Source organism: Marmota flaviventris, chromosome 9 (assembly GCF_047511675.1).
Source record: "Marmota flaviventris isolate mMarFla1 chromosome 9, mMarFla1.hap1, whole genome shotgun sequence".
Classification (NCBI taxonomy): domain Eukaryota; kingdom Metazoa; phylum Chordata; class Mammalia; order Rodentia; family Sciuridae; genus Marmota; species Marmota flaviventris.
In genome coordinates, this window is record NC_092506.1 from 46364760 (window position 1) to 46387693 (window position 22934).

Below are 22934 nucleotides of genomic sequence, written 5' to 3' on the forward strand. Positions count from 1 at the left end.
TGCTAATTGATCACTGCATTATTTCCCATAGAACTTAACTTGGCCTCAAAATCCTCAACACAGCACTCTAGATAACCACTAGCAGTCAGACATGAGAGAAAACTTATCAGCTCTCCCTGCCCTACTTCATGCCAACCTTGGTTGATAACAAAGAATCCTAAGACCCAGCTCTTGACCTCAAAGATTTAGAGTTTTGATCAGGGATATATGGGCCAGGCCCCATATATCTCGCCCACACTCAGGAAGCACATCCAGGTCAAAGCCCAACGGTGGCACAGACTGTGAAGGGTCAGACAACTGAGGGCTGGAAACATCAGGAAGAGCTTCCTGGAAGAGAACCTTGAAGAGAAGTCAATCAAACAGAAGGAAAGAGGCAGGTATTTTAGATAGGGAGTTGGGAAAAGGAACTTAAAGTCTCTGATACCAGATTTTTTTTTCTCCACTATCCTACCACACAGCGCTTGTTACTCAAGACACTTCAAACGTAAAGATTCCTAGTCTTTGTTAGCATCTGACACATGTTCAGCACTTTATGAAGTCCCAGTTTATTCATGATTCACTTGAGATTTAAACAACTCTGTTAGATAAAAATTAAGTGGCTACTTTACTTTCATCAAACTTTTATTAAACTCTAGCTCTGCACCAGGCATAGACACAAGGGGTATCAGATCTTAGGGACCTTGCAGTCTGGAGTGGATAAATAATTACCAGATCTGGCATTGTACAGGGTATGCCTGGATCAGAGAGGAGGAAAGGGTAGGAGCAGGGGCCAGACAGAACACAGGAAGGGCTAGTACCTGGGACAATGAAAGATGAGTATGGGTTCACTAGGCAGATAGAAGGCAGAATTGCATTCTAGGCAGAGGAAAGCCTAGAATGGGAATCTTCTTGGAAACCTGAAATGGGGTGAGGGGCACTTGGAAAGGACAGGGGAGAAGTGAGGCTAAAAAAGAAGCTTTTCCAGGTTGGAAAGGGCCTGTAATGCCATACTAAGGAGTTTGGACTTTATAAATGCTGAGACATTGGAAGTTCAGGAGACAGGACTTGAAATGATTAGATCTGTTTAAAAGTGATCATGGATCTCTGCCCCATTTTAAGATGAGGTACTTGAGGCCCAGAGAGGTTAGATGAGTTGTCCACTGCCACTCAGCTAACTAGTGTCAGTTCCTAAATCAGCATTGATAAAACTTTGATTTTATGCTCACTGTTATCCTTCATCCCACACTTGCTTCTTCCTTCTCACCTCTGCCCAGGATGATCCTTTCTCAGCCCTGGATGTTCATCTCAGTGACCACCTGATGCAGGCTGGGATCCTTGAGCTGCTCCGGGATGACAAGAGGACTGTGGTCCTGGTTACCCACAAGCTACAGTACCTGCCCCATGCAGACTGGGTGAGGTGCCACAGAGGGTCAGGCCATGGAGGGTCGGGGTGGGGGTGGGGGCAGAGGCAGTCAGGTCTCTTTGAAAGAACAAGTGTCTCAGTAGCAATTGCTAAAGCACAAGAGCCCAGCACTGAATGGCCTCCTGCAGACTGGGCAGCTCAGTCCAGGGGACAGCAGACTGCTGTCTGAGGCTTCTATGGGACACCCAAGTCTGGCAACAAGAAGTCTCAGGAAGAAGCAGACACTAAGCACCTAGCTTCTGATTCCTGCCTGACTTAATGGCATTCCCCAGCCTTGGGAACTGTCCATTTGTATGAGAGAGACTTTTCCCACCTTCTGACCTCCTGGGGGATGGATGGATTCAAATGGGATCAGATGAAAAAATATAGAAACAATAGCAGTGGTAATAGAAATGCCAGTGTCATCAATAGAATGCAGTGTTGTGAAACCACACATTAACTAAATTCCCATATTCCTCACTGGGCAGAAAAGAGCTACTTTTCAATTAATTGGAAAGCACTTAGTTTTTAAGATGAAGATAGTTATTTTTGAAATCTATGCCCTGCCTACTCCCATATAAAATTACCCCTAAGCAGCAACCAAAATCTAAGGCCCATTCTGAGCTTCAGGTCTGTGCCAAATGACCCTGCTAATCCCCGCCCCCAAAATAAATCTTTCTTCCATGTGATGAGATCCTTTTCCACAATGAAAAGGCAAAAAAAGAAGAAAGAAAGAAAATTTCGGATTTTATTTTTTAACTATTAAAAAAGGTACAGAAGGTTTGCATCTAAGTTTCCGTGGCAACCCTGGCAAGGTAATAAGGACAAAGCTGAGTCCAAAGAAGGCAGGCCTGGAGATGCCTTGTTCCTGAAGATACCACGAACAGGACTCCGAGGCATCCATGCTACACCCCAGCATGGGGTGGGTGAGGTTGAGGGATCAGGGTTGGTTGTCAGTGGGGAATCTATATGATGCTGGTGTCATTGAGTGCTTCACCTAAAAAGCTTTATTAATTTCAAAAAGTCATGACCACACACATTTGGACCAACAAGTGCTTTGGCAAGCACTAATGGAACACATCAGACCTGCCATCAGGAAGACCTAAGGGTAGCATTCAGTTAGCCTGTTAAGTCTATGGAAACTACTACTGGTGGAGTCCTTGGAGGTCACCAGTCTGCAGACCAGGATGCACTAATTTACTCTGCAGACCCAGCTGCTGAGAATCAATGTTGGTGAAGGTATTATCACTACCACCCGGAGTCATGGATGAAAGATGCCATTCATAGTGGGTGGAGGGATATGTCTATCTCCTTCTCAGATGCCGCAGCCAGGTGGTGTTTAACCACCACTTCTCCCCCAACCCAGCCCCAAGCCAGATTTGTTTCCCTTTCCAGATCATTGCTATGAAGGATGGCACCATCCAGAGGGAGGGTACGCTCAAGGACTTCCAGAGGTCTGAGTGCCAGCTCTTTGAGCACTGGAAGACTCTCATGAACCGGCAAGACCAAGAGCTGGAGAAGGTGGGTGTTTCCTGGGGAAGTTTCTAGTAGAAACAGAACTCACAAAGACCTTCCTGTCCTCATGCTCTAGGAAGCTCTCAAATGAGACATGTGGGAGCTGGCATGGACTTCCTCCTACCAGAGAGCCAGTACCTGCACCAGGTACCCAGGGCAGAATTAGGTGGACACTCTCCCCTTATCCAGAGTATTTTTAGTTGCAAAGTTTCAGAAAATCAACTCAAACTGGCTAAACATTGAAAAAAGTGGGAATTAAGGATATATTGGCTTATGAAACCAAAAAGTCCACACATGTCCTTGAATCCAGGGGATCAAACACAGGAATCTGTTTCTTGCCATCTCTTGGCTTGGCTCCCCTAAAATTGGCTTCAGTCTCGTGGTAGCAATGAGGGCCATCAGCAACCCCAGGCTTTCATTCTCTAACTCAGCTCTGCAGAAAGAGAGTGCCTCTCCCACAGTAGTTCAGCAAAAGGCCCAGGGCTGACCATCATGGGGCCAACATAGTCACATACTCACTCCTGAGAAAATCCTCTTGGCTAGAGAGTGGAATGTAAGGATGGGTCATCCATGATCATGTATCCTCCTGAATCACACAAATCACAAACTAAAGAATAGGGGAGAGATGGTCCCCCATTGGGAGACTGGAGTGCTATAAGCCAATGAAAGGAAAGGAGTAAATCCTAGCATATTGAATGTGTGTGTGTCCATGTGGACCTTCCCCAGTCAGGGACAACCTGGAATCCTGACACTAGTCATCACCAGGGTGGTTACCTGCAACCTCCCCTTTCCTGTGTTTACACCCCAAGGACATAGGCCAGGCCCCATATATCTTTCAGGAGACGGTCATGGAGAGAAAAAACACAGATCCACCCCAGGGCTTGCCCCATGCTATGTCCTCGAGAGATGGCTTTCTGCAGGATGAGGAAGAAGAGGAAGGTACAGACAGCAGGCCTGGGAGTGAAGTGATCAACCACAGGGAGACTAAGGTTTGGGGTTCTGGGTATGATGAGGTAATATGCTTTGAATCAAACCCCTCCCCTCCGTGTGCCTGGTTTTCCCGTGTGTAAGTGGGGATTAAAATACCCTCTGGTTAGAAGGATGTGAAATGTGAAGCCACAGCGGGGTCTTTGCTGCCTGCAGAGGAAGCAGCTGAGAGCGAGGAAGACGACAACCTGTCGTCAGTGCTGCACCAGAGAGCCAAGATCCCATGGCGAGCCTGTGCCAAGTATCTGTCCTCTGCTGGCATCCTGCTCCTGTCCCTGCTTGTCTTCTCCCAGTTGCTCAAGCACATGGTCTTGGTGGCTATTGACTACTGGCTGGCCAAGTGGACCGACAGTGCCCTGACCCTGAGCCCTGTGGCCAGGAACTGCTCCCTCAGCCAGGTAGGGCCAGAAGCCCCCCTGCGGGACTAGGGTAGGGGTGGGGGCGAGGGCTGAGCCCTCATGTATCCCTGGAAACCCCTTCATTTTCTGCCTGCCCAGGATTGTGCCCTGGACCAGACCGTCTATGCCATGGTGTTCACAGTGCTCTGCAGCCTGGGCATCGTGCTGTGCCTTGTCACCTCTGTCACCGTGGAGTGGACGGGGCTAAAGGTGGCCAAACGGCTGCACCGTAGCCTGCTGAGCCGCATCATCCTAGCCCCCATGAGGTACCCCCCATCCTGGTCATGCCAGAGCAAGTCACTGTGCTCTGAGCCTCGGCTCTCCTTTCTATTAAATGGGCACAGATGACCTCTGTCATAGGTTTGTGGGAGTGACACAGAAATGTGTGTAGAAATTCCTCCTCAAACTGACAATTAGTCAGCAGACCCCATGCTAGATATTTTACATGGCTAGATCATCTAAATGTCACATCAGCCCTTCAGAGTGAGTCTCTGGGGATTTTGGATACAGGTTAGTTCCCTTCCCCAGGTGGTGCTATCTGCCCATCTCCACCCACGAGTTCTGCTGCCTCCTCCCCCACACTGTCTCTTCCTTCCATCTGCAAGCCTGCAGGTTCTGACACTGGGAGCACGGAGAGCTGTTCTGATCTTCCATAATGGTTGGATAAAAACCCAAAGGCTGCTTGGTGTGGAAGAGGTTTAATGCTGTCATTGTCCAGTTGGTTAGCCAATTCCATTTGAAACCACAATAGACAAAAGGCTACCTGGCCCCTAATAGATACCTGACCTCACCACATGACTCCAATTTTTACTTTTCAGCCTTGTGAACTCTCTTTGGCCCATAGACATGGCCTTAAGTTGACTGACCCTCTGTTTGTCCCAGATCTGTGGTTCTTAAATCCTCTGGTTGGGGTTGGGCTGACTCTAGGTCACAGCCAGAGAGCTGACAGCCAGAGTAGTCTTGCAGAGTCAGCCAGCTGACAGGCTGTCTCCAGGGACCTCTGGAAGGTTGTGCCTCTGGAGAGGACTCTGTGTCCTGGGAGGACAACTGCTGAGTGAGTCAGGGTGAGGAGGAGCTAAGAAGGGTGACAGTGGTCACAAATGGGCCTGAGAGTCCAAGAAGCTAATAAAGGGCCAGCACCCCTTTGGGCAGCTATGGGAATCTTCAGAGACACAAGTCAGATGTCTGCAGACCCTCAAAGACAACTGCTTCCAGGAAGCCAGACCTACAGATGACTCTAGGGACAATTAAATAAAATAAAAACCATCCTCATTCAATAAGCAGAAAGAAAATCAATAACTGAATGAATAACTGTTCTGTTTGCCTCTTAGGTTCTTTGAGACCACACCCCTTGGGAGCATCCTGAACAGATTTTCATCTGACTGTAATACCATTGACCAGGTAGAGTTCTGAAGACTGTACCACATTTCTCCAGTCCAGGGAGACGCCAGGCCCCGGGAACTTTTTCTCCTTGATGCCAGGTTCCCCAGATCAAAATCCTGTGGGAGGAGCCCAGAGTCCCTGATCTGATTGCAATGCTGTCTCAGGAACTGGGGTCCCCCCGAGAGACCTTCATAATAGGACTGAGGGAAACCAAATCTCTTTGGCTTCCATCCAAGACCCTAGTGGCTTATTCTATAAAAGTTCCAGCATATTCTGAACCAAAGTACTGATTATGTGAAGAATATTCATTTAGATTCAGCCTGTCTTCTTTATTTACCATTGTACCAGATAATGAGAAAACAAAGTCCCAATTCTTGCCTCAGGGAGCATACAACATAGCTGGACAGATAAGATATGTGCCTGTAATAAAGTGAGAGAGTAAAACATGGAGGCAGGTAATACTCTGAACACAATTAATAATTGGTAATACCATTTAATTAATACCAATTAATAACCAATTATTAACTGTGTTCAGAGTATTTCCTGCCTCCATGTTAATTAATACAGGTAATACCAAAACACACCTGCCTCTCTCCCCCCACCTCCCTCAGCACATCCCGTCCACGCTGGAGTGTCTGAGCCGCTCCACCCTGCTCTGTGTCTCAGCCTTGGCTGTCATCTCCTATGTCACACCTATGTTCCTTGTGGCCCTCTTGCCCCTGGCCGTCGTGTGCTACTTCATCCAGAAGTACTTCCGGGTGGCATCCAGGTGATGGCAGCATTTGCCAGCCTCAGGGGTGGGTGGGGGATGGGAAGTGCTTTGCAGTTGGGCAGTTTGGTAGACTTCCTAGAATCGTCATTATAACAGTAGTATTGTCATGTTCCCTAGAAGAAGAAAGCAGAAATAACAAATAGAAATTGAAGGAAATATCCATATCATATCCTTCTACTCTAACATAACCCTCTGTTAGCATGCATACTCCACAGATAATATCTGAATTATTTCCGTGGAAGATATGGTTAGGAATGGAATCCCTAAATCAAGGTATGTGCACACGTTTATGCCCTTCATTCATTCTGCCAGAGTGCTTCTCATGAGGGCTGCATGTTTCCATCAGCCAGACTGATTGCTGATGGTGTGAGAGCAGACAACACCTGATAGGAGAGGTGTTACAGATATCACAACTCCCAGCCCACAAGAGTCCAGAGTGTGGCTGGAAACTCTGACTTCACAGATCCTCTCCCAGAAATCCATTGCCCTCAAGAACCTTGGAACCAGGCACACCTCTTTCCTACTCAGAATTTTCTAAGAACATTCTCTAGGAGATTCTTCCTAGGAGTGATTCTCTCCAACTCAGATTCAGAGAATTATAAGAAAAATATTTAAAGATCCAATAGGTCACTGTTTCTCAAACTGCCAATTACAAACTATCAGTGGGTCATGAAATCAATATCATGGATCACAACCAGCATTTTAAAACAAGGAAATAGGACAGAAAATATCAGCTTTGCTTCATGAAACCTTTGTTATGGTCACGTAAGAGTGTGTGTACTGATTTGTGATATAAAATATGTTTCTTACTGTGGGTTGTGGATAGAAAGGTTAAGTATCTTTCCAAAGTGTGCCTAGTTTGTTAGAAACTAGAATTGAAATACTGATCTGCAATAATAATAATTAAATTTAGATGCTTTTGACTACAATGACCTGTCCAAAGGATCAATATTTATATAAATGGCTTTTTGCTTGTGTGATCCAGAATCTGCTCCCAGCACCCAGGAAGAACATAGTTCATTGATATTAACAAAATTACAGTGACTTTTTGACCACTGTACTCTGTACTTCGGAATGTTTCCAAACACTTTGTAATACAAGCTGTTCTACAAAGTTCATTTCTTTTGCCAGAGAAGACATGTTCTCCCTGTTTCTCTGGTACCCACTCTGGTCCTGGAGATAATCTGTCCGCGAAAGCTACTTCCTGGATCCAAACCTGGCCTGTCTGACACTGATGAGCTGTCAAGTTGCAGCTGTGAAGAGTGGAAGGCCATTCTGTTGCCATGGATCCTCTCCTCACTCAAGAGCTCTTTAGGTCTTAATCTTTAATGTACTGATCTATAATGATCCCTGGGAAAGGATGGATTAAAAACGTTGAGCCTGGCCTTCCCATTCCTTTAGTCAGCCTTGCTGTAAGATGGAACCAGCACTGCCTACCCACTTTACCTCAGTGCCGGGTGTTGCAGCAGGAGTGCAGACGGACACAGGCATGAGGTGGACAATGCCCAGGATGACGGGAACTGTGCCTAGCAGGCTCTGTTTAAGCATTTTACATCAGCGATCTCATTCAGTGCTCACAGTGTGAATGGGGAGGTCCATATTCCTCCCTTTGTAGGTAAGAAACAGACCTAGAAAGGTGAAGCCCTTTGCCCAAATACTGGTAAGGTAGAACTAGGATTCAGACCCGGCTGAGCCACAACCTGCCCTCCTAACCATCCTGCTCTCTTCCCTGGCACAGGGACCTCCAGCAGCTGGATGACACCACTCAGCTCCCGCTGCTCTCACACTTTGCTGAGACCGTGGAAGGCCTCACCACCATCCGGGCCTTCAGGTACAGGTCCAAATTCCCCCAAAGTAGGAGTGGGGGGCAGGGTCACAGGTCATGAGATTGAACTCAAAGAGCCCCACTTAGGAAGGCCCAGAACATACCTCTCTCAGCCCCTCCTCAGGCCCCAAGGCCCAGATGATGTCCACCAGCAGGGACAGACCCGTTGGGCTCCAGCTATAAAATTTCAGCTCTCCAGACGGGCCCGAGGCCTCTGTGAACCAGTGCAGAACACGGGAAGAAACAAGGCCAGGACAGGTCTTCAACTGTCAGTACTAGAAAGGCCCTCAGGTCTTTGGCCAGCATGGATGCCTTCTGATATTGAGAACCTCTTGTCACCAGACACTGCTGACATTCTCTACGCTGCTCTCATTCATGCTGCACGGCTACCCTAGGTGCTGAGCATGAGTGTTCCCATTGCCCAGATAGGGAAACTGCACAAAGCCCATACTTGAAACCCACAAAGCCCATACTTGAAACTACTTGTTCATTCAACCAGCATTTACTAAGCTCCCCCACATGCTGAGCCCCTTGCCAGGCATGTGGGGCAAGATGAGTCAGGCAAGTGGCTGCCCTGGAGGCATTACAGTCCAGACTTAGAGCAGGCCAGGACAAATCCATGTGACAGCTGCTATGCAAGAAGTGGGGACATGGGCTGTGGGGACATAGAAGAGAGGCAGTTATGGAAGGCTTCGTAAAGAAGGTGTCATAGGAGCCAGGACTCAAAGGATAAGGAAGAGTTCACCAGCCTGGAGAAATTTCCAGAAAACTTTAATGCCCCTGCCATCCTCTCGCCATCCTGAGCAGCAGAGTCAGGCTAAACAGGAGCATCTGAGGCTGCCTAGGGGGTGGAGTTGGCTATTGCTCCCCCAGCCAAGTCTTGGTCAGTCTGTTGGGGTGTTACTCATCCTGCCAACCAAGCCAGAGACCCCTGACCCAGATAGTTGGGCTCTGGTCTCTAAGCCTCACCATAAGAGTGATAATAGGTTATTTATAGAATGACACAGCTGCAAGGGTATGACAATAACCATGTGACACTAAACCCTGTAACCTGAGGTCTCAAAGACCAGCCTAGGGTTCAGAAAAGCTCTCCTCCCCAGCCATCAAGTCCATTGTCAGCCCTGGAACCCTAATGTAACACCACAGCCTCCTTTCACTCTTTGGCATGTGGGGCCAATAGGAGCTCATCTCTTGTCTGAGTAAAGCAGAGCTCTCCCTTGGCCAGGGCTCTGCTCCCTACACATCTCTGCCCCCCACTCAAACCTATGCTGCCTCCACACAGAAGCACAAGATTCTAGAGTCTGCTCCCAGCTTGCATTTCTCATCTCAAGCCTGCATTTCCCCAGTGTCTTCAATTTTCAAGTCCCTAGACACCCCTGGGCCTAGCTTCTGGCATGTCCCTCTTACAATTGGTGTCCAGAGGCCTTCAGGATGGGCCTGGAGCAGAGAGACTGTGACTTTCCTAATGTGGACCAGGTCCCTTGTGAGTGGATTCCAGCACCCTGTCACCTACCTCAGATCAAACCTGTGACCAGGCCAAGCCAAAGGAACTGCAGCCCAGCAAGGTCTCCCACACCCTTCCCTGACACAGTGAATGATTCTTCAACTTGAATGAAAGACTTTTTAATCATCCCTGTATTTGTTTAATTTATCAGCTTTGGCCCTGCAACCTGCCCTGCTGAGTGCAAACTAGCATTTATCGATTGTGCGCTTACCAAATGCCAAGTGCTAAGTGTTGCGTGTGCATTATTACAATTAATCCTCAAAACAGCCTCATGACACAGGCCTGGGAAGCCATGTTTTACAGATGCAGTCTCAACCAGAGAGGCTGGTAACCAATCTGAGAGCTGGTAGAGGGCCTAGACCTGACTGACCTTCTTGACTTTCCTAAGAGTCCCTGTTTTTTCACAAAAGTTTCCAGAGTGCCTGGCACTGGGCTCAGTATAAGAATTATTCCCATCCCCATTTTACTGATAAAGAAACTGAGTCTCCATCCTAACACACAATTGTGATATTCAGATACCAGCCTGAGTTTGCATGGCTCCAAAGCTTGGCTCTTTTCCTAGTTCTCAGACATACCATTGCATACCTATAACAGGAACTCCCATTTCAGACTCTCCTGTCACACAGAGCACTCAGGCCCACACACTGAGCACCTGAGCCTTCTTACATGCACACGCATAGTGTTTGCACTCTCATAGCTACATGATTTTCCTTCAGATACAGTTTCACACTCACCTCAGACACCCACCTGCACGCATCCACCACTTGGCTGTGCAGTTGCACGCTCTCTCTCACCTCAGAGACTCACATCGCTGTCCTCAGACACATGCCCTCCACCCAGAAATAATACAGGCCAAACAGAGAGCTTCAAGAGTGAAAAGTAGATGGTAAACAAGACATGTCTCCAGGTATGGTGGTGCACACCTGTGATCCTAGCGACTCAGGAGGCTGAGGCAGGAGGCTCATGAGTTCAAAGCCAGCCTCAGCAAAAGTGAGGTACTGAGCAACTCAGTGAGACCCTGTCTCTAAATAAAATACAAAATAGGTCTGGGGATGTGGCTCAGTAGTTGAGTGCCCCTGAGTTCAATCCCTGGTACTCCACCAAAAAAAAAAAAAAAAGACATATCATGGGTCCTTCTGAGCCCCCAAATTTGGTCTTTACTAGACCAGAGGTGCCAAGATGGATTTTTATTCTCTTCTTTGTTCATCATCAAACAAGTGCTCCTGTACCTCCGCTGAGCCCATCCCATGCCAGCAAAATCTGAGGGAAGTGGCCAAGAAGTCAAGGCTGATCAGGGAGAGGAGACAGGTCTTTCACAGTAATGTGAAGAAACAGGATGAGGCATGAGTATAGGAAAGAAACCCTTAACGTTCCTTGCACAGAAAGATCTTATCTACCTAAGAGGCTCAGAGAAGGTTCCACTCATTTGTTCAACAAATATTTAATGATAGTGCCGGATGCTGGGATCAAAACAGACATGATCTCCATCCTCATGGGTTTCCCAGTCTGGTGAGAGAGATGGGTTATAATCAGCCAGAGAAAATGACTGTGCAATGAAGCTAATAGGCTGCAGACATAGATAATAGGGGAACCTACTTTAAGTAAGATAGTAGTCAGGAAAGGCCCCTCCGAGTAGGTCTCAGGTAAGGGAAGTTCTGAAAGTTGAGAAGGAGCCAGCCTTATGAAGAGCAAGGGAGAAAGTATTCCAGGCAGTGGGGAGAGCATGCACAAAGACCCCAGGGTACAGAATAACTTGATATTGTCAAAGAGCTTTGAAAATGCTGGGGTAATGGCTACAGAATAATAAGTCAGAGAGTGAATGGCTGGGGAGGAAGTTGGAAGGAGCTGGTGCTCCTGGAAAGAAATTTTTTCTTTAATTTTCTATTTGTTGTTTTTAGTTATACATTTCAGTAGATTGTATTTCACATATTATACATACATGGAGCATAACCTCCCATTTTTGTGATTGTACATGGTGTGGAGTTACACTGGTTGTGTATGCATTATGAACATAGGAAAGTTATGTCTGATTCTTTCTACTGTATTTCTTCTTCCCATCCTCCCTCCTTTCCCTTCATTTCCCTTTGTCTAATCCAATGAACTTCTACTCTTCCCTCCCCATTTTCTTACTGTGTTAGCATCTGCATATCAGAGAGAACAGTGGGCCTTTGGATTTTTGGGGGAAGAGATAGTTCTTTATCCTAAAAGCATTGAGAGGCCATTGATATTCTCAGCAGGGTCATAGTTGGTGATTTAGAAAGATCACTCTAGCTGGCCGCTGGGCGGAGATAACACACAGGGAGATCCAGCACATCTATCAGGAGCTGATGCAGAGTCCAGGAGAGGTTTTGGTAGGCAGGAAGCAGGAGAGAGGTGGACAGAGGCAAGGATTTGGGGGATGTATACATAAGAGGACTTGTTGAGGGATTGAGTGTGAGTCCAGGATATTCCTGGTTCTGGCCTGAGAAACTGGGTGGATAGCAATAGTGCTCACTATTCTCCAGGAAGACCTAGAGAGAACAAATCTTGGGGTGAAAACAGTTTGGAGGAGGTGGGACTCTGCAGGTTACATAGAATAGTAGGAGGTGTTGGGGGAGCCTATATAAGATGGCAGAGGTGGCATGGTCAGGGCGGCCAGCAAGGCCCAGGTGACCCCTCCTAGGAGCTATGTGGGCCACCTTATTCCCTCCTCATCCTCCCTCCAGGTATGAGGCCCGGTTCCAGCAGAAGCTCCTGGAATACACAGACTCCAACAACATCGCCTCCCTCTTCCTCACGGCTGCCAACAGATGGCTGGAAGTCCGCATGGCAAGTGCCACCTACTGCTACCCAGATCCTGGACAGGTGTTCTGATAGGAATGTGGAGCAGAGCAAGGGACAAACATGGACCAGGGAGTGGGAAGAGAGGATGGGGAACCAGATTATGTGGACATAGAGCCTTCCTTTTGTCCCATCCCTGGCAGTCCTTCCAACATCTAACCTGTGTCCCCTTCCCCTATATTACTGTCTGGGGGCTTGTGTGTCTGAGGGTTGTACCTGGAGCAAGAATAGTTGTGTGTGTGTCTAGTGAGTGTGTCTGCAGTGAGTGACATGACACATGCATGCATACATGTTGAGCCAGCTGGTGAGGCCTGCCTTCTCAGGGAGTAGGGGAGCCTAGGCTGGGGGGCACATGTTGGCTCCTGAGCCCAGGATTTCCCAGCCTCCTGTGTGTCTGATGTGTGTGTGATGTGGGGCTGGTCTGGGGATATCTGAGCTGCTCCCTGTCCTGGATGGGTGTGAGGTGGGACAGAGCCTCTATAGGTCCAACCCCCAATGGCTGGGGCCAGCTGTTCTCCCTCCTCAGGAGTACATCGGTGCATGTGTGGTGCTCATCGCAGCCGCCACCTCCATCTCCAACTCCCTGCACAGGGAGCTCTCTGCCGGTCTGGTGGGCCTGGGCCTCACCTACGCCCTAATGGTGAGTGACAGCAGGCTGGGATGTGGATGAGTAGGACACCAGACCTCCAGGAATCCCAGTGTTCCTTCCCCAACTGAGTCATGAGACACTCCTAACCCAGGCCTTCCCATGTGGGCAGGACAGCTGATAAACAGGCCCCAGGCCCCAGACATGTGGTGGGTGAGAAGCCACATTCATTGTGACTGACTGACTTCCCACAGGTGTCCAACTACCTCAATTGGATGGTGAGGAACCTGGCAGACATGGAGATCCAGCTGGGAGCTGTGAAGCGGATCCACGGGCTCCTGAAAACTGAGGCAGAGAGCTATGAGGGGCTTTTGGGTGAGGGGCAGCAGTGAAGACGCTCAGGGGAAGGGCCCACAGAAGGGGTGTACTTGGGCTGGGGGAATGATGAGGGAGCTGGGGATGGTGGTCCTCCTAGATACCAGTTGTGGCCCATGCGGGGTGGCTGACACCCAGCCTGGCCCCTAGCACCATCGCTGATCCCGAAGAACTGGCCAGACCAAGGAAAGATTCAGATCCAGAACTTGAGCGTGCGCTATGACAGCTCCCTGAAGCCAGTGCTGAAGCATGTCAACGCTCTCATCTCCCCAGGACAGAAGGTCAGACGTAGAGCCCTGGAGGGCGTGAGGCAGGGCAGCTCACAGAGTCCCCCATGGCCACCCAGGCTTCCTCCTGGCTTCTTACCCACTCACACCCCCAGTCTCCTGGCCCTGGCTCTGTCATGCTGACCTGCTTTCCTCCTCTTGCTGTTCTCAGACCTTGTGTCCTCATCTGTCACCAGAGACAAACAGCCTGGACTCCCCTGGCTTCTAGGGGCTTTCCCCTGGCTAGCACCACCGCAGAGCTTCTCTGCCTAGGGGGAGACAGCAAGGCTGTCCTTGTCCTCAGGGAGGGAGCCCCTGCCTAGTGTCTGACCCAACACTCCTCATGTCCCTCCTCTCTGGCCCCATTTCTCTCTGACGCTATCCTTCTCCTTCCATCTCTTTATGTTTCTGTCATCGTCTGTCTCACTGTCTCTGACCTTTGGGTGTAAATTTGTCCCTGCTGCTGTCTTCTTCCACCTGCCCTTGCCTCACTTATCCTTCTGCGTCACTTTCTCTGAATCTGTATTGGTCTCTTGTTTTAAATTCTATTAGAACCCCAAAGCCAGGAAGCAATGGGGTCAGAGATGGATCCAATTTAAAGTAGGGCACACAGACACACCCCTGCCCACCTTCTTGTCCTCTTGCCACACCCATGTGCACACAGACACAGCAGGGCCCCCAGCTCCCCTGAAGTCACATATTTGGCACTCCCAGACCCAGGAAATTGGATATCTACACCCTGCACTGTGATCTCAGGTCCGAGCCCCCTCAGACCTACCACAGAAAAGAAACCCAAACCTGTGGCCCAGCATGGCCAAAAAGAAGCTGGTGCAGAAGAGGAGAGGCTGTGACCTTCCCCACCTGCACACCTTACCAAGAGCTAGCACTAGAGGTCACTCCTGGCAGCCCCTGAAGCCGGAGCAACACACCTGCCTTCCTTTTTCCAGATCGGAATCTGTGGCCGCACAGGCAGCGGGAAGTCCTCTTTCTCTCTCGCCTTCTTCCGCATGGTGGACATGTTCGAAGGTAAGTTGTATGTTGGGCACCACATGAGTCCTGGCCTGTGGTCTTATGTTACATGAGGCCCAACAGTCGCTGCCTTTCTCTGCCTCCTCACTGGGGCCCATGTCCCAGGCTGAGCCCGTCCCCAGCACCACCCCATCCCTGGTGGTGCCTACCTGCCACATCATCTCCATGCAGGGCGCATCATCATCGATGGCATTGACATCGCCAAACTGCCATTGCACACCCTGCGCTCACGTCTCTCCATCATCCTGCAGGACCCCGTCCTCTTCAGTGGCACCATCCGGTGAGCCCCTTCACCCCCCCCCAGGCCCATGCTAGCTCAGCTTCATCGAGTCTGCAATACAAAGAGGAGGATGTGGGGGAACTGGGGTCTTCAGCTAAGTGTCACCTTCAAGCCCTTCTCATGAGGCCAAGACCAGCACTGGTGACATCTTGCACTACAGCTCTCAGTGCTGTCCACACCCACTGCCGCCACCTCGGTGCTCCCTACCCAGCAAAGCCTCCAAATGACTCAGTTCTCACCCACGAGCGTTCACCAGCCTTGCCTGTGACAGGACCCTGGGGATGGAGGCAGCCCACTGCTCCCTTCCCTATGGGTTTCTGTGCCACTCTCCAGATTCAACCTGGACCCGGAAAAGAAGTGCTCAGACAGCACACTGTGGGAGGCCCTGGAGATCGCCCAGCTGAAGCTGGTGGTGAAGGCGCTGCCTGGAGGCCTCGGTAACAACTCCTGGCCGCACAGCCAGGCTGGCTGGGTGCTAAGAGAGCATCCATGGGCTGGGGAGGGAAGACTCATAGCCACGTCTTTGGTGGCCTGAGTTTGAAGTCTGGGATCTGATAGGACCAGAGACCATTTTGTTCTACCTTCCACCATTCAGGGGCCCAGAGAGGTAGTGACTTGCTCCAGGTCACACCGCAAGTCCGTTCAGGCTCTCACCTCTCTTGCAGGGCTCAGGGAGAGAATAGAGGTCCCTGTATGACAGAGTTTGTCACCCATGCTGTGGTAGTATCTTTAGTCCTGTCCTGCCCTATCCCCTGCCCTAGGGAAGAGAGAACAGAGTGGAAAATCTTGGACACTGTTCGCTTAAAGAGTTTATTAGAAAGACTCTGACCCCTCCAGGGGAGGGCAGGGCCTTGGGGTGTACTGCACCTCCTGGATCTGTGGGGCCTGGCCAAGCTTTGGCTTCTGTGGATTGCCCTCCCTGAGGCCCCAACTTGTGTGGCCACTCTCCATGCACACACTCAGCATACATGGCCCCTCCCAGGATTGCCAGGCCACAGCAGAGCACACCACCACAGATGCCTTTCTCACCTCAGTCCCTGCAGATGGCATCTGGGTTGTATCAGGTGTGCTCCTGACACACTACCGCCTAGGGGCAAATGCCCCCCCAACCCATGCCGTCTGCTCTGCTCACACCGTGAGCCCTGCTCTCTGTGCCTGGGGCTGCTTTCAGATGCCATCATCACAGAAGGCGGGGAAAATTTCAGCCAGGGCCAGCGGCAGCTGTTCTGCCTGGCTCGGGCCTTCGTGAGGAAGACCAGCATTTTCATCATGGATGAGGCCACAGCCTCCATCGACATGGCCACGGTTGGTTCTGGGCATGTCCATGGGGTAGAGACCTTGGAGAGGGTTTTAGTGAGGTGTTAGGGAAAAGTTTGCGCAAAGCAGTCCTGACTTTCAAGTTGCCTTTAACATCAAGGGCTATGTGTGGCCAAAGAGGCCAAGGGCGGGGGGACTCTGACTCCATCTAGTCTTAAAGAAGGTTCACACACACACACACACACACACACACACAGATCCACAAAGACTTCTCACCCCTCACCCACAAAACAGCATCACACTTGCAGCACATGATGTGCTCACAGAACTGAGCTCCAGGAAGCCAAGTCAGCCCCTGAGTGCTGGACACCCAATGAGTCCTGAGAGAACCAGGACCAGAGAGAGGGTGGGGGAGGGTGGCTAGGATTGGAGTCAGATGGGAGCTGGGCCACAAACCTGGGCCCCACATCCCCAAAGCCAGTCCAGACCCCTTCAACTGGGCAGGTGAGCCCTCAAGCTGCTTCTTCCATCTGACAGGAAAACATCCTCCAGAAGGTAGTGATGACAGCCTTTGCAGACCGCACTGTGGTCACCATCGCGGTAAGGGGCCCATTGACAGGCAGGGGCCACCCAGCAGGAGGGCTGGCTACTGGGGCTGTCATTAGTGATCAGCCCCTGGGCTTGGCTGGTCCCCAAGAAAGGACCCTGGAGCAGTTCAGGGCAAGGAGTCTGGAGGGCTGGCAGGGATCCTGGGTTGCAGGATTTGGGGTGAGGGGGATTTGCACCTGCTCTTCCCTCAGACATCCCCTCTTTCTCTCCAGGTTCCAAGGTCCACCCCCCTCCCAAGGTCCTGTGAGCTAGGTTGGGGTTGCTTCTCCATAGGAAGTCAGGGAAGAGAGGTGTTGGTGTGAGGGGCCCCTGAATACTGAAACCTGGATGTGGGAGAGCTGAGACCTGCTGGAGGGGAGAAGGGTGGTATTGAAGGGCTCAGATCACAGTCCCCCTAGACAGGGGCAGTCACCACAGAGATACAACATCGTGGCCACATGCCTCCTTCTCCAAGCTGCAGGAGGGAGCCCTTAGCTGCCCTGACCCTTCCACCCACACCCTGACCAGCCCCCTCCCGCCTGCCCAGCATCGAGTGCACACCATCCTGAGTGCAGACCTGGTGATTGTCCTGAAGCGTGGTGCCATCCTGGAGTTTGACAAGCCAGAAAAGCTGCTCAGCCAGAAGGACAGTGTCTTCGCTTCCTTTGTCCGTGCAGACAAGTGACCTGTCAGACCCCAAGTGCCATCCTATACTCTCACCCTGCCCCCACCCTTGCCTGGGTTTTCTAACTGTAAATCACTTGTAAATAAAGAGATTGATTATTTCCTACTGGGAGCCCCAACTCTGGTGGGCAGAGACTGCAGTGGTCTGTGGGTGCAGGGAATCAGCCTGTCCTTGACACTGGGCAGATTCTGATGTTGCTATGTAAACATGGGCCAAAGCATATTTCCTGATCTGTGAAATGAGGGATGTGTTAGTCAGCTCAGGCTGCCATGACAAAATATCGCAGAGTAGGTAGCTTCAACAACAGGAATTTATTTCTCACAGTTCTGGAAGCTGAAGCCCAAGATCAAGGTATCTGCAGCTTTCGTTTCTCCTTGGCTTGCAGACAGCCATCTTCTCACTGTCCTCGCATGACCTTTCCTCTGTATACACACAGCCCTGTGAATTCTCCTCCCCACCCCCTCTCTCTCCAAGGACAGCAGTCATATTGAGTTAGGGTCCAATCCCTGTGTCTTCATCAAATCTTAATTACCTCCCCGCAGGCCCTAGCTCCAAATACAGTCACATTGGGGGCTAGGTCTGGAGAAGAAAATTCAGTCCATAGCAAGGGAGATAGCATTTTTGTGGAAACCCCGTCGGATAAGGTGACAGGTCTCTTCCTTAGGGTATTTATTCTTGGATTAAAATTGTGGAACCTGGTACCCTGGATTAATACTATTTCCTTTGCCAATAATGGAAACCCAACTCAAAATGGCTTAAACAAAAACATATTTATTGTGGTATGTGACTGTGAAGACCAGGAGGTATACTATTTCAAACACGGTTACTCCAAGTATTTAATGTCAGGGATGTGCCTCCATTTCTGGGTTCCATTTACCTCTTCCTTTCTGATGACAGATGGCTGCTAGCAACCAAAAGGAAAAAAAGATGTTCTTTCCCAGTAGCTCTAGCAAAAATTTTGGGAGCAAATCTCAATGGATAAATTTGGTCACATTCTCATCTTCACCACTGTGGTTGGAGGGCCAGAACATACCTACTGGCTAGGCCTAGATCCCACATCCCCATCTCTGTTCCCCAAAGCAAGGACATTCAGAAGTGGGGAATGGTGGTCCTTCAGAAAGTAAGAACAGTGCAAGTATCACAATTAGCCAGGTGGTGGCTGAGAGTTGCCAGGCCCCAGACCCTGGAGAGACCAAAACAACAGCTTGTCCTAACGTCATCTTCATCAGGAAATAGGAGTGCACACCTGCCCTCAGTCAACAAATGACAGGTGCTAATTTACATATCATTTTATAATAATTTATATATCACCTACAGTACTGGCTTGCCAGGCCCTGAAGTAAAAACCTAGGGTCCTTGGGTTTAACTGCAAGAGGGTCAAAGCCCCTGCCTTAGCGCCAGATAACAGATGACCATGCATGGTCCAAGGGATTCTTCTCTAAGGATATGAGCCCCAGGGAGCAAATGAAGCCATTACTGTTCCAACAACCAACAAGGCAACCTTAGGCTAATATCTACAATAGAAACATGTCCAGACAAAAGCCTGGGACCCCAGTGTCTAAGCTAGCTCTAAAACAACTCAGGTCCAGATACCTCCTATTACTTATATTGAAATAAATCAGGCTACAGACATGGGGAGTGTAAAGCAAGTGCCAGTAGTTCACATCCTCTAAAATGCAGGGTTGGCTGGGGCCTCTTGGGATAGAGAAGATGGAACTTCCCAGGCTTCTGGGGCTACAAAATGAGCATTGTTATGGTAGGTGTTGGACTGTGCTCCCAATCCTATTGAAGTTTTTTTTTTGTTTTGTTTTGTTTTGTTTGTTTGTTTGTTTTTGTAATGGGAAAGATTTGGAGTCTTCGGATTCTCAAGGGATCTAAGACTAAGAAAAGGTGGTCCTAGGGGCCTCTGGCTCTGGGATAGTGGCTCCACTTCTCAGTGCCTCCTTTCCCTGGAAACCCAGAGCCTCTCTAGAGGCAGAGATGACCCAACTGCAGATGGGTAAAAGGAGGGAGGGGAATCAGGGCGACAGCGGCTGCTATCCCAGATTAGGACAGATGATGACTCCCTTCGCGCCCTCCAATTTCATAGTGAAATTGGAACCTCATATGATCTGTCAGTCGAATTGGACCGACAAAGCCCCAAGCACAGACTGAGATGGAAGAAGGAGGGGCAGGGTAGGGGGTGGCTAGGGGCGGAGCTTGCGCCTATGCCCGTCCCCTCTCCCGCTCAGAAATAGGTCGGGCTCCCCCTAGCGGCCAGTCCCCAATTCTGCTCCTCGGGCGACCCCCGCCCTTAATCTTGTATCCGCACCTTGCACTGGTCTGTATTCGCGGACCCACAGACCGACAGACTGACCGAAACCCGCCGGCCGCCAGCACTCAGTCAGCGGGAGGGGGCGGGGAGGCGATGGCTGTGGCTTGAGGAGCAGGAGCAGGTGCCGCGGCGACAAGCGGGCGGGGCAGGGACCGCGCGGCGGGCGGGGATCGCGGGGCGGGCGTGCGTGCGGCCGGCCGGCGAGCAGCCGGGAGGCCTCGACTCTGAGCTAGCCCAGCCAGGTAGCGGGGGAGACGAGGGGATCCGGAGTTGAGCCGGGTCGGGTGGTGACTCCGGAGGGCGCAGGATCCCAAGGAGACAGAGAGGACAAGAGCTGGAGAGAGATCCCGGGAGCGGCGGGGGCGATAGGGGAGGAATGGGGTAGGAAAGAGGGCGCATACCTAGAAGAGGCAGTCGGGACGTGAAGCTGGAGCTTGGAGGGGATCTGGGACAGAAATGGGTAGGGCGGCAGAACAGTGGGGGGTTGTGCGAGGTCTCGCTAGTTGGTAAGATCGGGAGGTGTTAAGTTCTGAGGTGGGTTGAGAAAGGAAGGCTGGGGGACCAGAGGGATGTTAGGAGGAGGCCCAGGTGTGGAGGAGAGCTGTGTGGGGATCCAGGGCCGCCTGGCTGGAGGGCTCACTAGGCAATGGGCAGTGGGCTGAAGGGTGAGGCTGGTGTAAAGAAGTGAGTCAGGATCCAGGTGGAGGTGAAGACGGATCTGGAAGGACAGGCCATCTCAGGTGTGAAGATAGCACAGGCTGAGGGTAGCCCAAGGTGAGAGGGTGCCTGGGAGACCCTAGGCCAGGTCAGGGCTGTGCCCCCCATGGGGGAAACCCCTCCCTGGGGTCACCGGAACCATGCTGTCCCGCAAGGGCATCATCCCTGAGGAGTATGTGCTGACACGGCTAGCAGAGGACCCTGCAGAACCTAGGTACCGAGCTCGAGAGCGGAAGGCCCGCTTTGTGTCCAAGAAAGGCAACTGTAATGTGGCCCACAAGAACATCCGGGAGCAGGGCCGCTTCCTGCAGGACGTATTCACCACGCTCGTGGACCTCAAGTGGCCACACACACTGCTCATCTTCACCATGTCCTTCCTGTGCAGCTGGCTGCTCTTCGCTATGGTCTGGTGGCTCATTGCGTTTGCCCACGGTGACCTGGCTTCTGGTGAGGGCACAATAGTGCCCTGTGTCACCAGTATCCACTCCTTTTCATCCGCGTTCCTTTTCTCCATCGAGGTCCAGGTAACCATTGGTTTTGGTGGGCGCATGGTGACAGAGGAATGTCCACTGGCCATCCTGATCCTCATTGTGCAGAACATCGTGGGGCTCATGATCAACGCCATCATGCTGGGCTGCATCTTCATGAAGACTGCGCAGGCGCACCGGCGAGCAGAGACTCTTATCTTCAGCAAGCACGCTGTTATTGCTGTTCGCCATGGCCGCCTTTGTTTCATGCTCCGCGTGGGTGACCTCCGCAAAAGCATGATCATCAGTGCCACCATCCACATGCAGGTGGTGCGTAAGACCACCAGCCCTGAGGGCGAAGTGGTGCCTCTTCACCAGGTGGACATTCCCATGGAGAATGGCGTGGGTGGCAACAGCATCTTCCTGGTGGCGCCGCTCATAATCTACCATGTCATTGATTCCAATAGTCCACTCTACGATCTGGCACCCAGTGACCTGCACCACCACCAGGACCTGGAGATCATTGTCATCCTTGAAGGTGTGGTAGAAACCACGGGCATCACCACCCAAGCCCGCACCTCCTACCTAGCTGATGAGATCCTGTGGGGCCAGCGCTTTGTCCCTATTGTGGCTGAGGAGGACGGCCGCTACTCCGTGGATTACTCCAAGTTTGGCAACACCATTAAAGTGCCGACGCCACTCTGCACAGCCCGCCAGCTTGATGAGGACCGCAGCCTGCTGGATGCCCTGACCCTCGCCTCTACCCGTGGGCCCCTGCGCAAACGCAGTGTGGCCATGGCCAAGGCCAAACCAAGGTTTAGCATCTCTCCAGATGCCCTGACTTAAGTCATGGTCCCTGGGTCCCCACATGTGCATGTGCACACAGGCAGTTTGGTATGGTAGGTACAGTGGATGTGGTGTGGGCCCCTTGGCAAAGTGAAGGCCTGGACCCTCCTCAGCTCAGCCTTCCCTGCTTTGTGCCCAGGGTGTTGCAAGGCACTTGTCACTGCTATTTCTGGCCTCAGCAGGAGCCCGTACTGGGTTATTTTTGTCCCTGTTCCTCCGGCCCAGCTCAGGACTGGCTTATCCCTCTCTCTCTGCCCAAGGGAAGACTGTGGGTGTACTAGGCCCTAAAGCTGGGTCTCCAGCCAGTCCTGGCCCCCATGATCAACCTAATACCAGCAGGCAGGTGGCTGGGGAAATCAATCCCCAGATTGGCAGCCTGCCTTCTGGTTTCTGTGGTCCCCAAAAAATCCCTGTGACCAGGCCTCAGCTCTACTTTGTCCCTGAAAAAGTGATGGGCTAAGGGGTGGGTTCCACCTGCAAAGGAGGGCAGGTAGTGAGAGCACATTGCAGCTCCACGGCTGGAGCTGTGGAACCTACACAGGTGGGGGTAGGCCGAGATGAGCAGAGCTTCTCTCCACTGTCAGGCTTCAGCCCAGGAGGGGGACCCAGCAGGGATAGGGTAACAGAAGAAGGCTTTGCTGAGCCCTGCTTAGGGAGCAGGAGATGGGCCCAGCACCCTGCCCTTCACCCATTTCACCCTCTCTGCAGAGAGGATTCCTTGGGCTGGGGCTGCTGTTCCCATTCTGTCTCCAACCTGGGAGGCTAGAATGGGCTAGGCAGCCAGTGACATGCCAAGCACAGAGAGCTGAGGAAAGAGGTCCTGTGGCTACCACATACAACGGGCCTCAGACTGAACTCTGCTCCTGGCTCCCCAATGGCAGCTGTGACTCACTTTGTCCAGAGGACAACTGGGGGTGGGGGTGCCTTTGAGTTGCTGGA

General features: G+C 51.2%; 2 protein-coding genes across 6 annotated transcripts in view; both read left to right on the forward strand.

Annotated features, from left to right (window-relative positions):
- Abcc8 (ATP binding cassette subfamily C member 8) overlaps nucleotides 1-17651 on the forward strand; it is a 73888-nt gene extending 56237 nt beyond the window's left edge. For all 5 annotated transcript variants that reach the window (XM_027942307.2, XM_027942309.3, XM_027942312.2 and 2 more), the window contains exons 22-39: nucleotides 1254-1391; nucleotides 2777-2902; nucleotides 3736-3835; nucleotides 4040-4281; nucleotides 4381-4547; nucleotides 5613-5682; nucleotides 6276-6433; nucleotides 8175-8267; nucleotides 12471-12573; nucleotides 13112-13225; nucleotides 13426-13546; nucleotides 13697-13827; nucleotides 14760-14838; nucleotides 15013-15121; nucleotides 15455-15558; nucleotides 16293-16426; nucleotides 16916-16978; nucleotides 17514-17651. In XM_027942307.2, coding sequence (XP_027798108.2) covers nucleotides 1254-1391; nucleotides 2777-2902; nucleotides 3736-3835; nucleotides 4040-4281; nucleotides 4381-4547; nucleotides 5613-5682; nucleotides 6276-6433; nucleotides 8175-8267; nucleotides 12471-12573; nucleotides 13112-13225; nucleotides 13426-13546; nucleotides 13697-13827; nucleotides 14760-14838; nucleotides 15013-15121; nucleotides 15455-15558; nucleotides 16293-16426; nucleotides 16916-16978; nucleotides 17514-17651 — 2190 coding nt within the window. The remainder of the gene's footprint in view (nucleotides 1-1253; nucleotides 1392-2776; nucleotides 2903-3735; nucleotides 3836-4039; nucleotides 4282-4380; nucleotides 4548-5612; nucleotides 5683-6275; nucleotides 6434-8174; nucleotides 8268-12470; nucleotides 12574-13111; nucleotides 13226-13425; nucleotides 13547-13696; nucleotides 13828-14759; nucleotides 14839-15012; nucleotides 15122-15454; nucleotides 15559-16292; nucleotides 16427-16915; nucleotides 16979-17513) is intronic.
- A 2515-nt stretch (nucleotides 17652-20166) lies between these two features.
- Nucleotides 20167-21995, forward strand: Kcnj11 (potassium inwardly rectifying channel subfamily J member 11). The gene has a single exon (XM_027942417.2). The coding sequence runs from the start codon at nucleotides 20823-20825 to the stop codon at nucleotides 21993-21995; it is 1173 nt and encodes a 390-aa protein (XP_027798218.1). The 5' UTR covers nucleotides 20167-20822.
- Nucleotides 21996-22934: the final 939 nt, after the last annotated feature.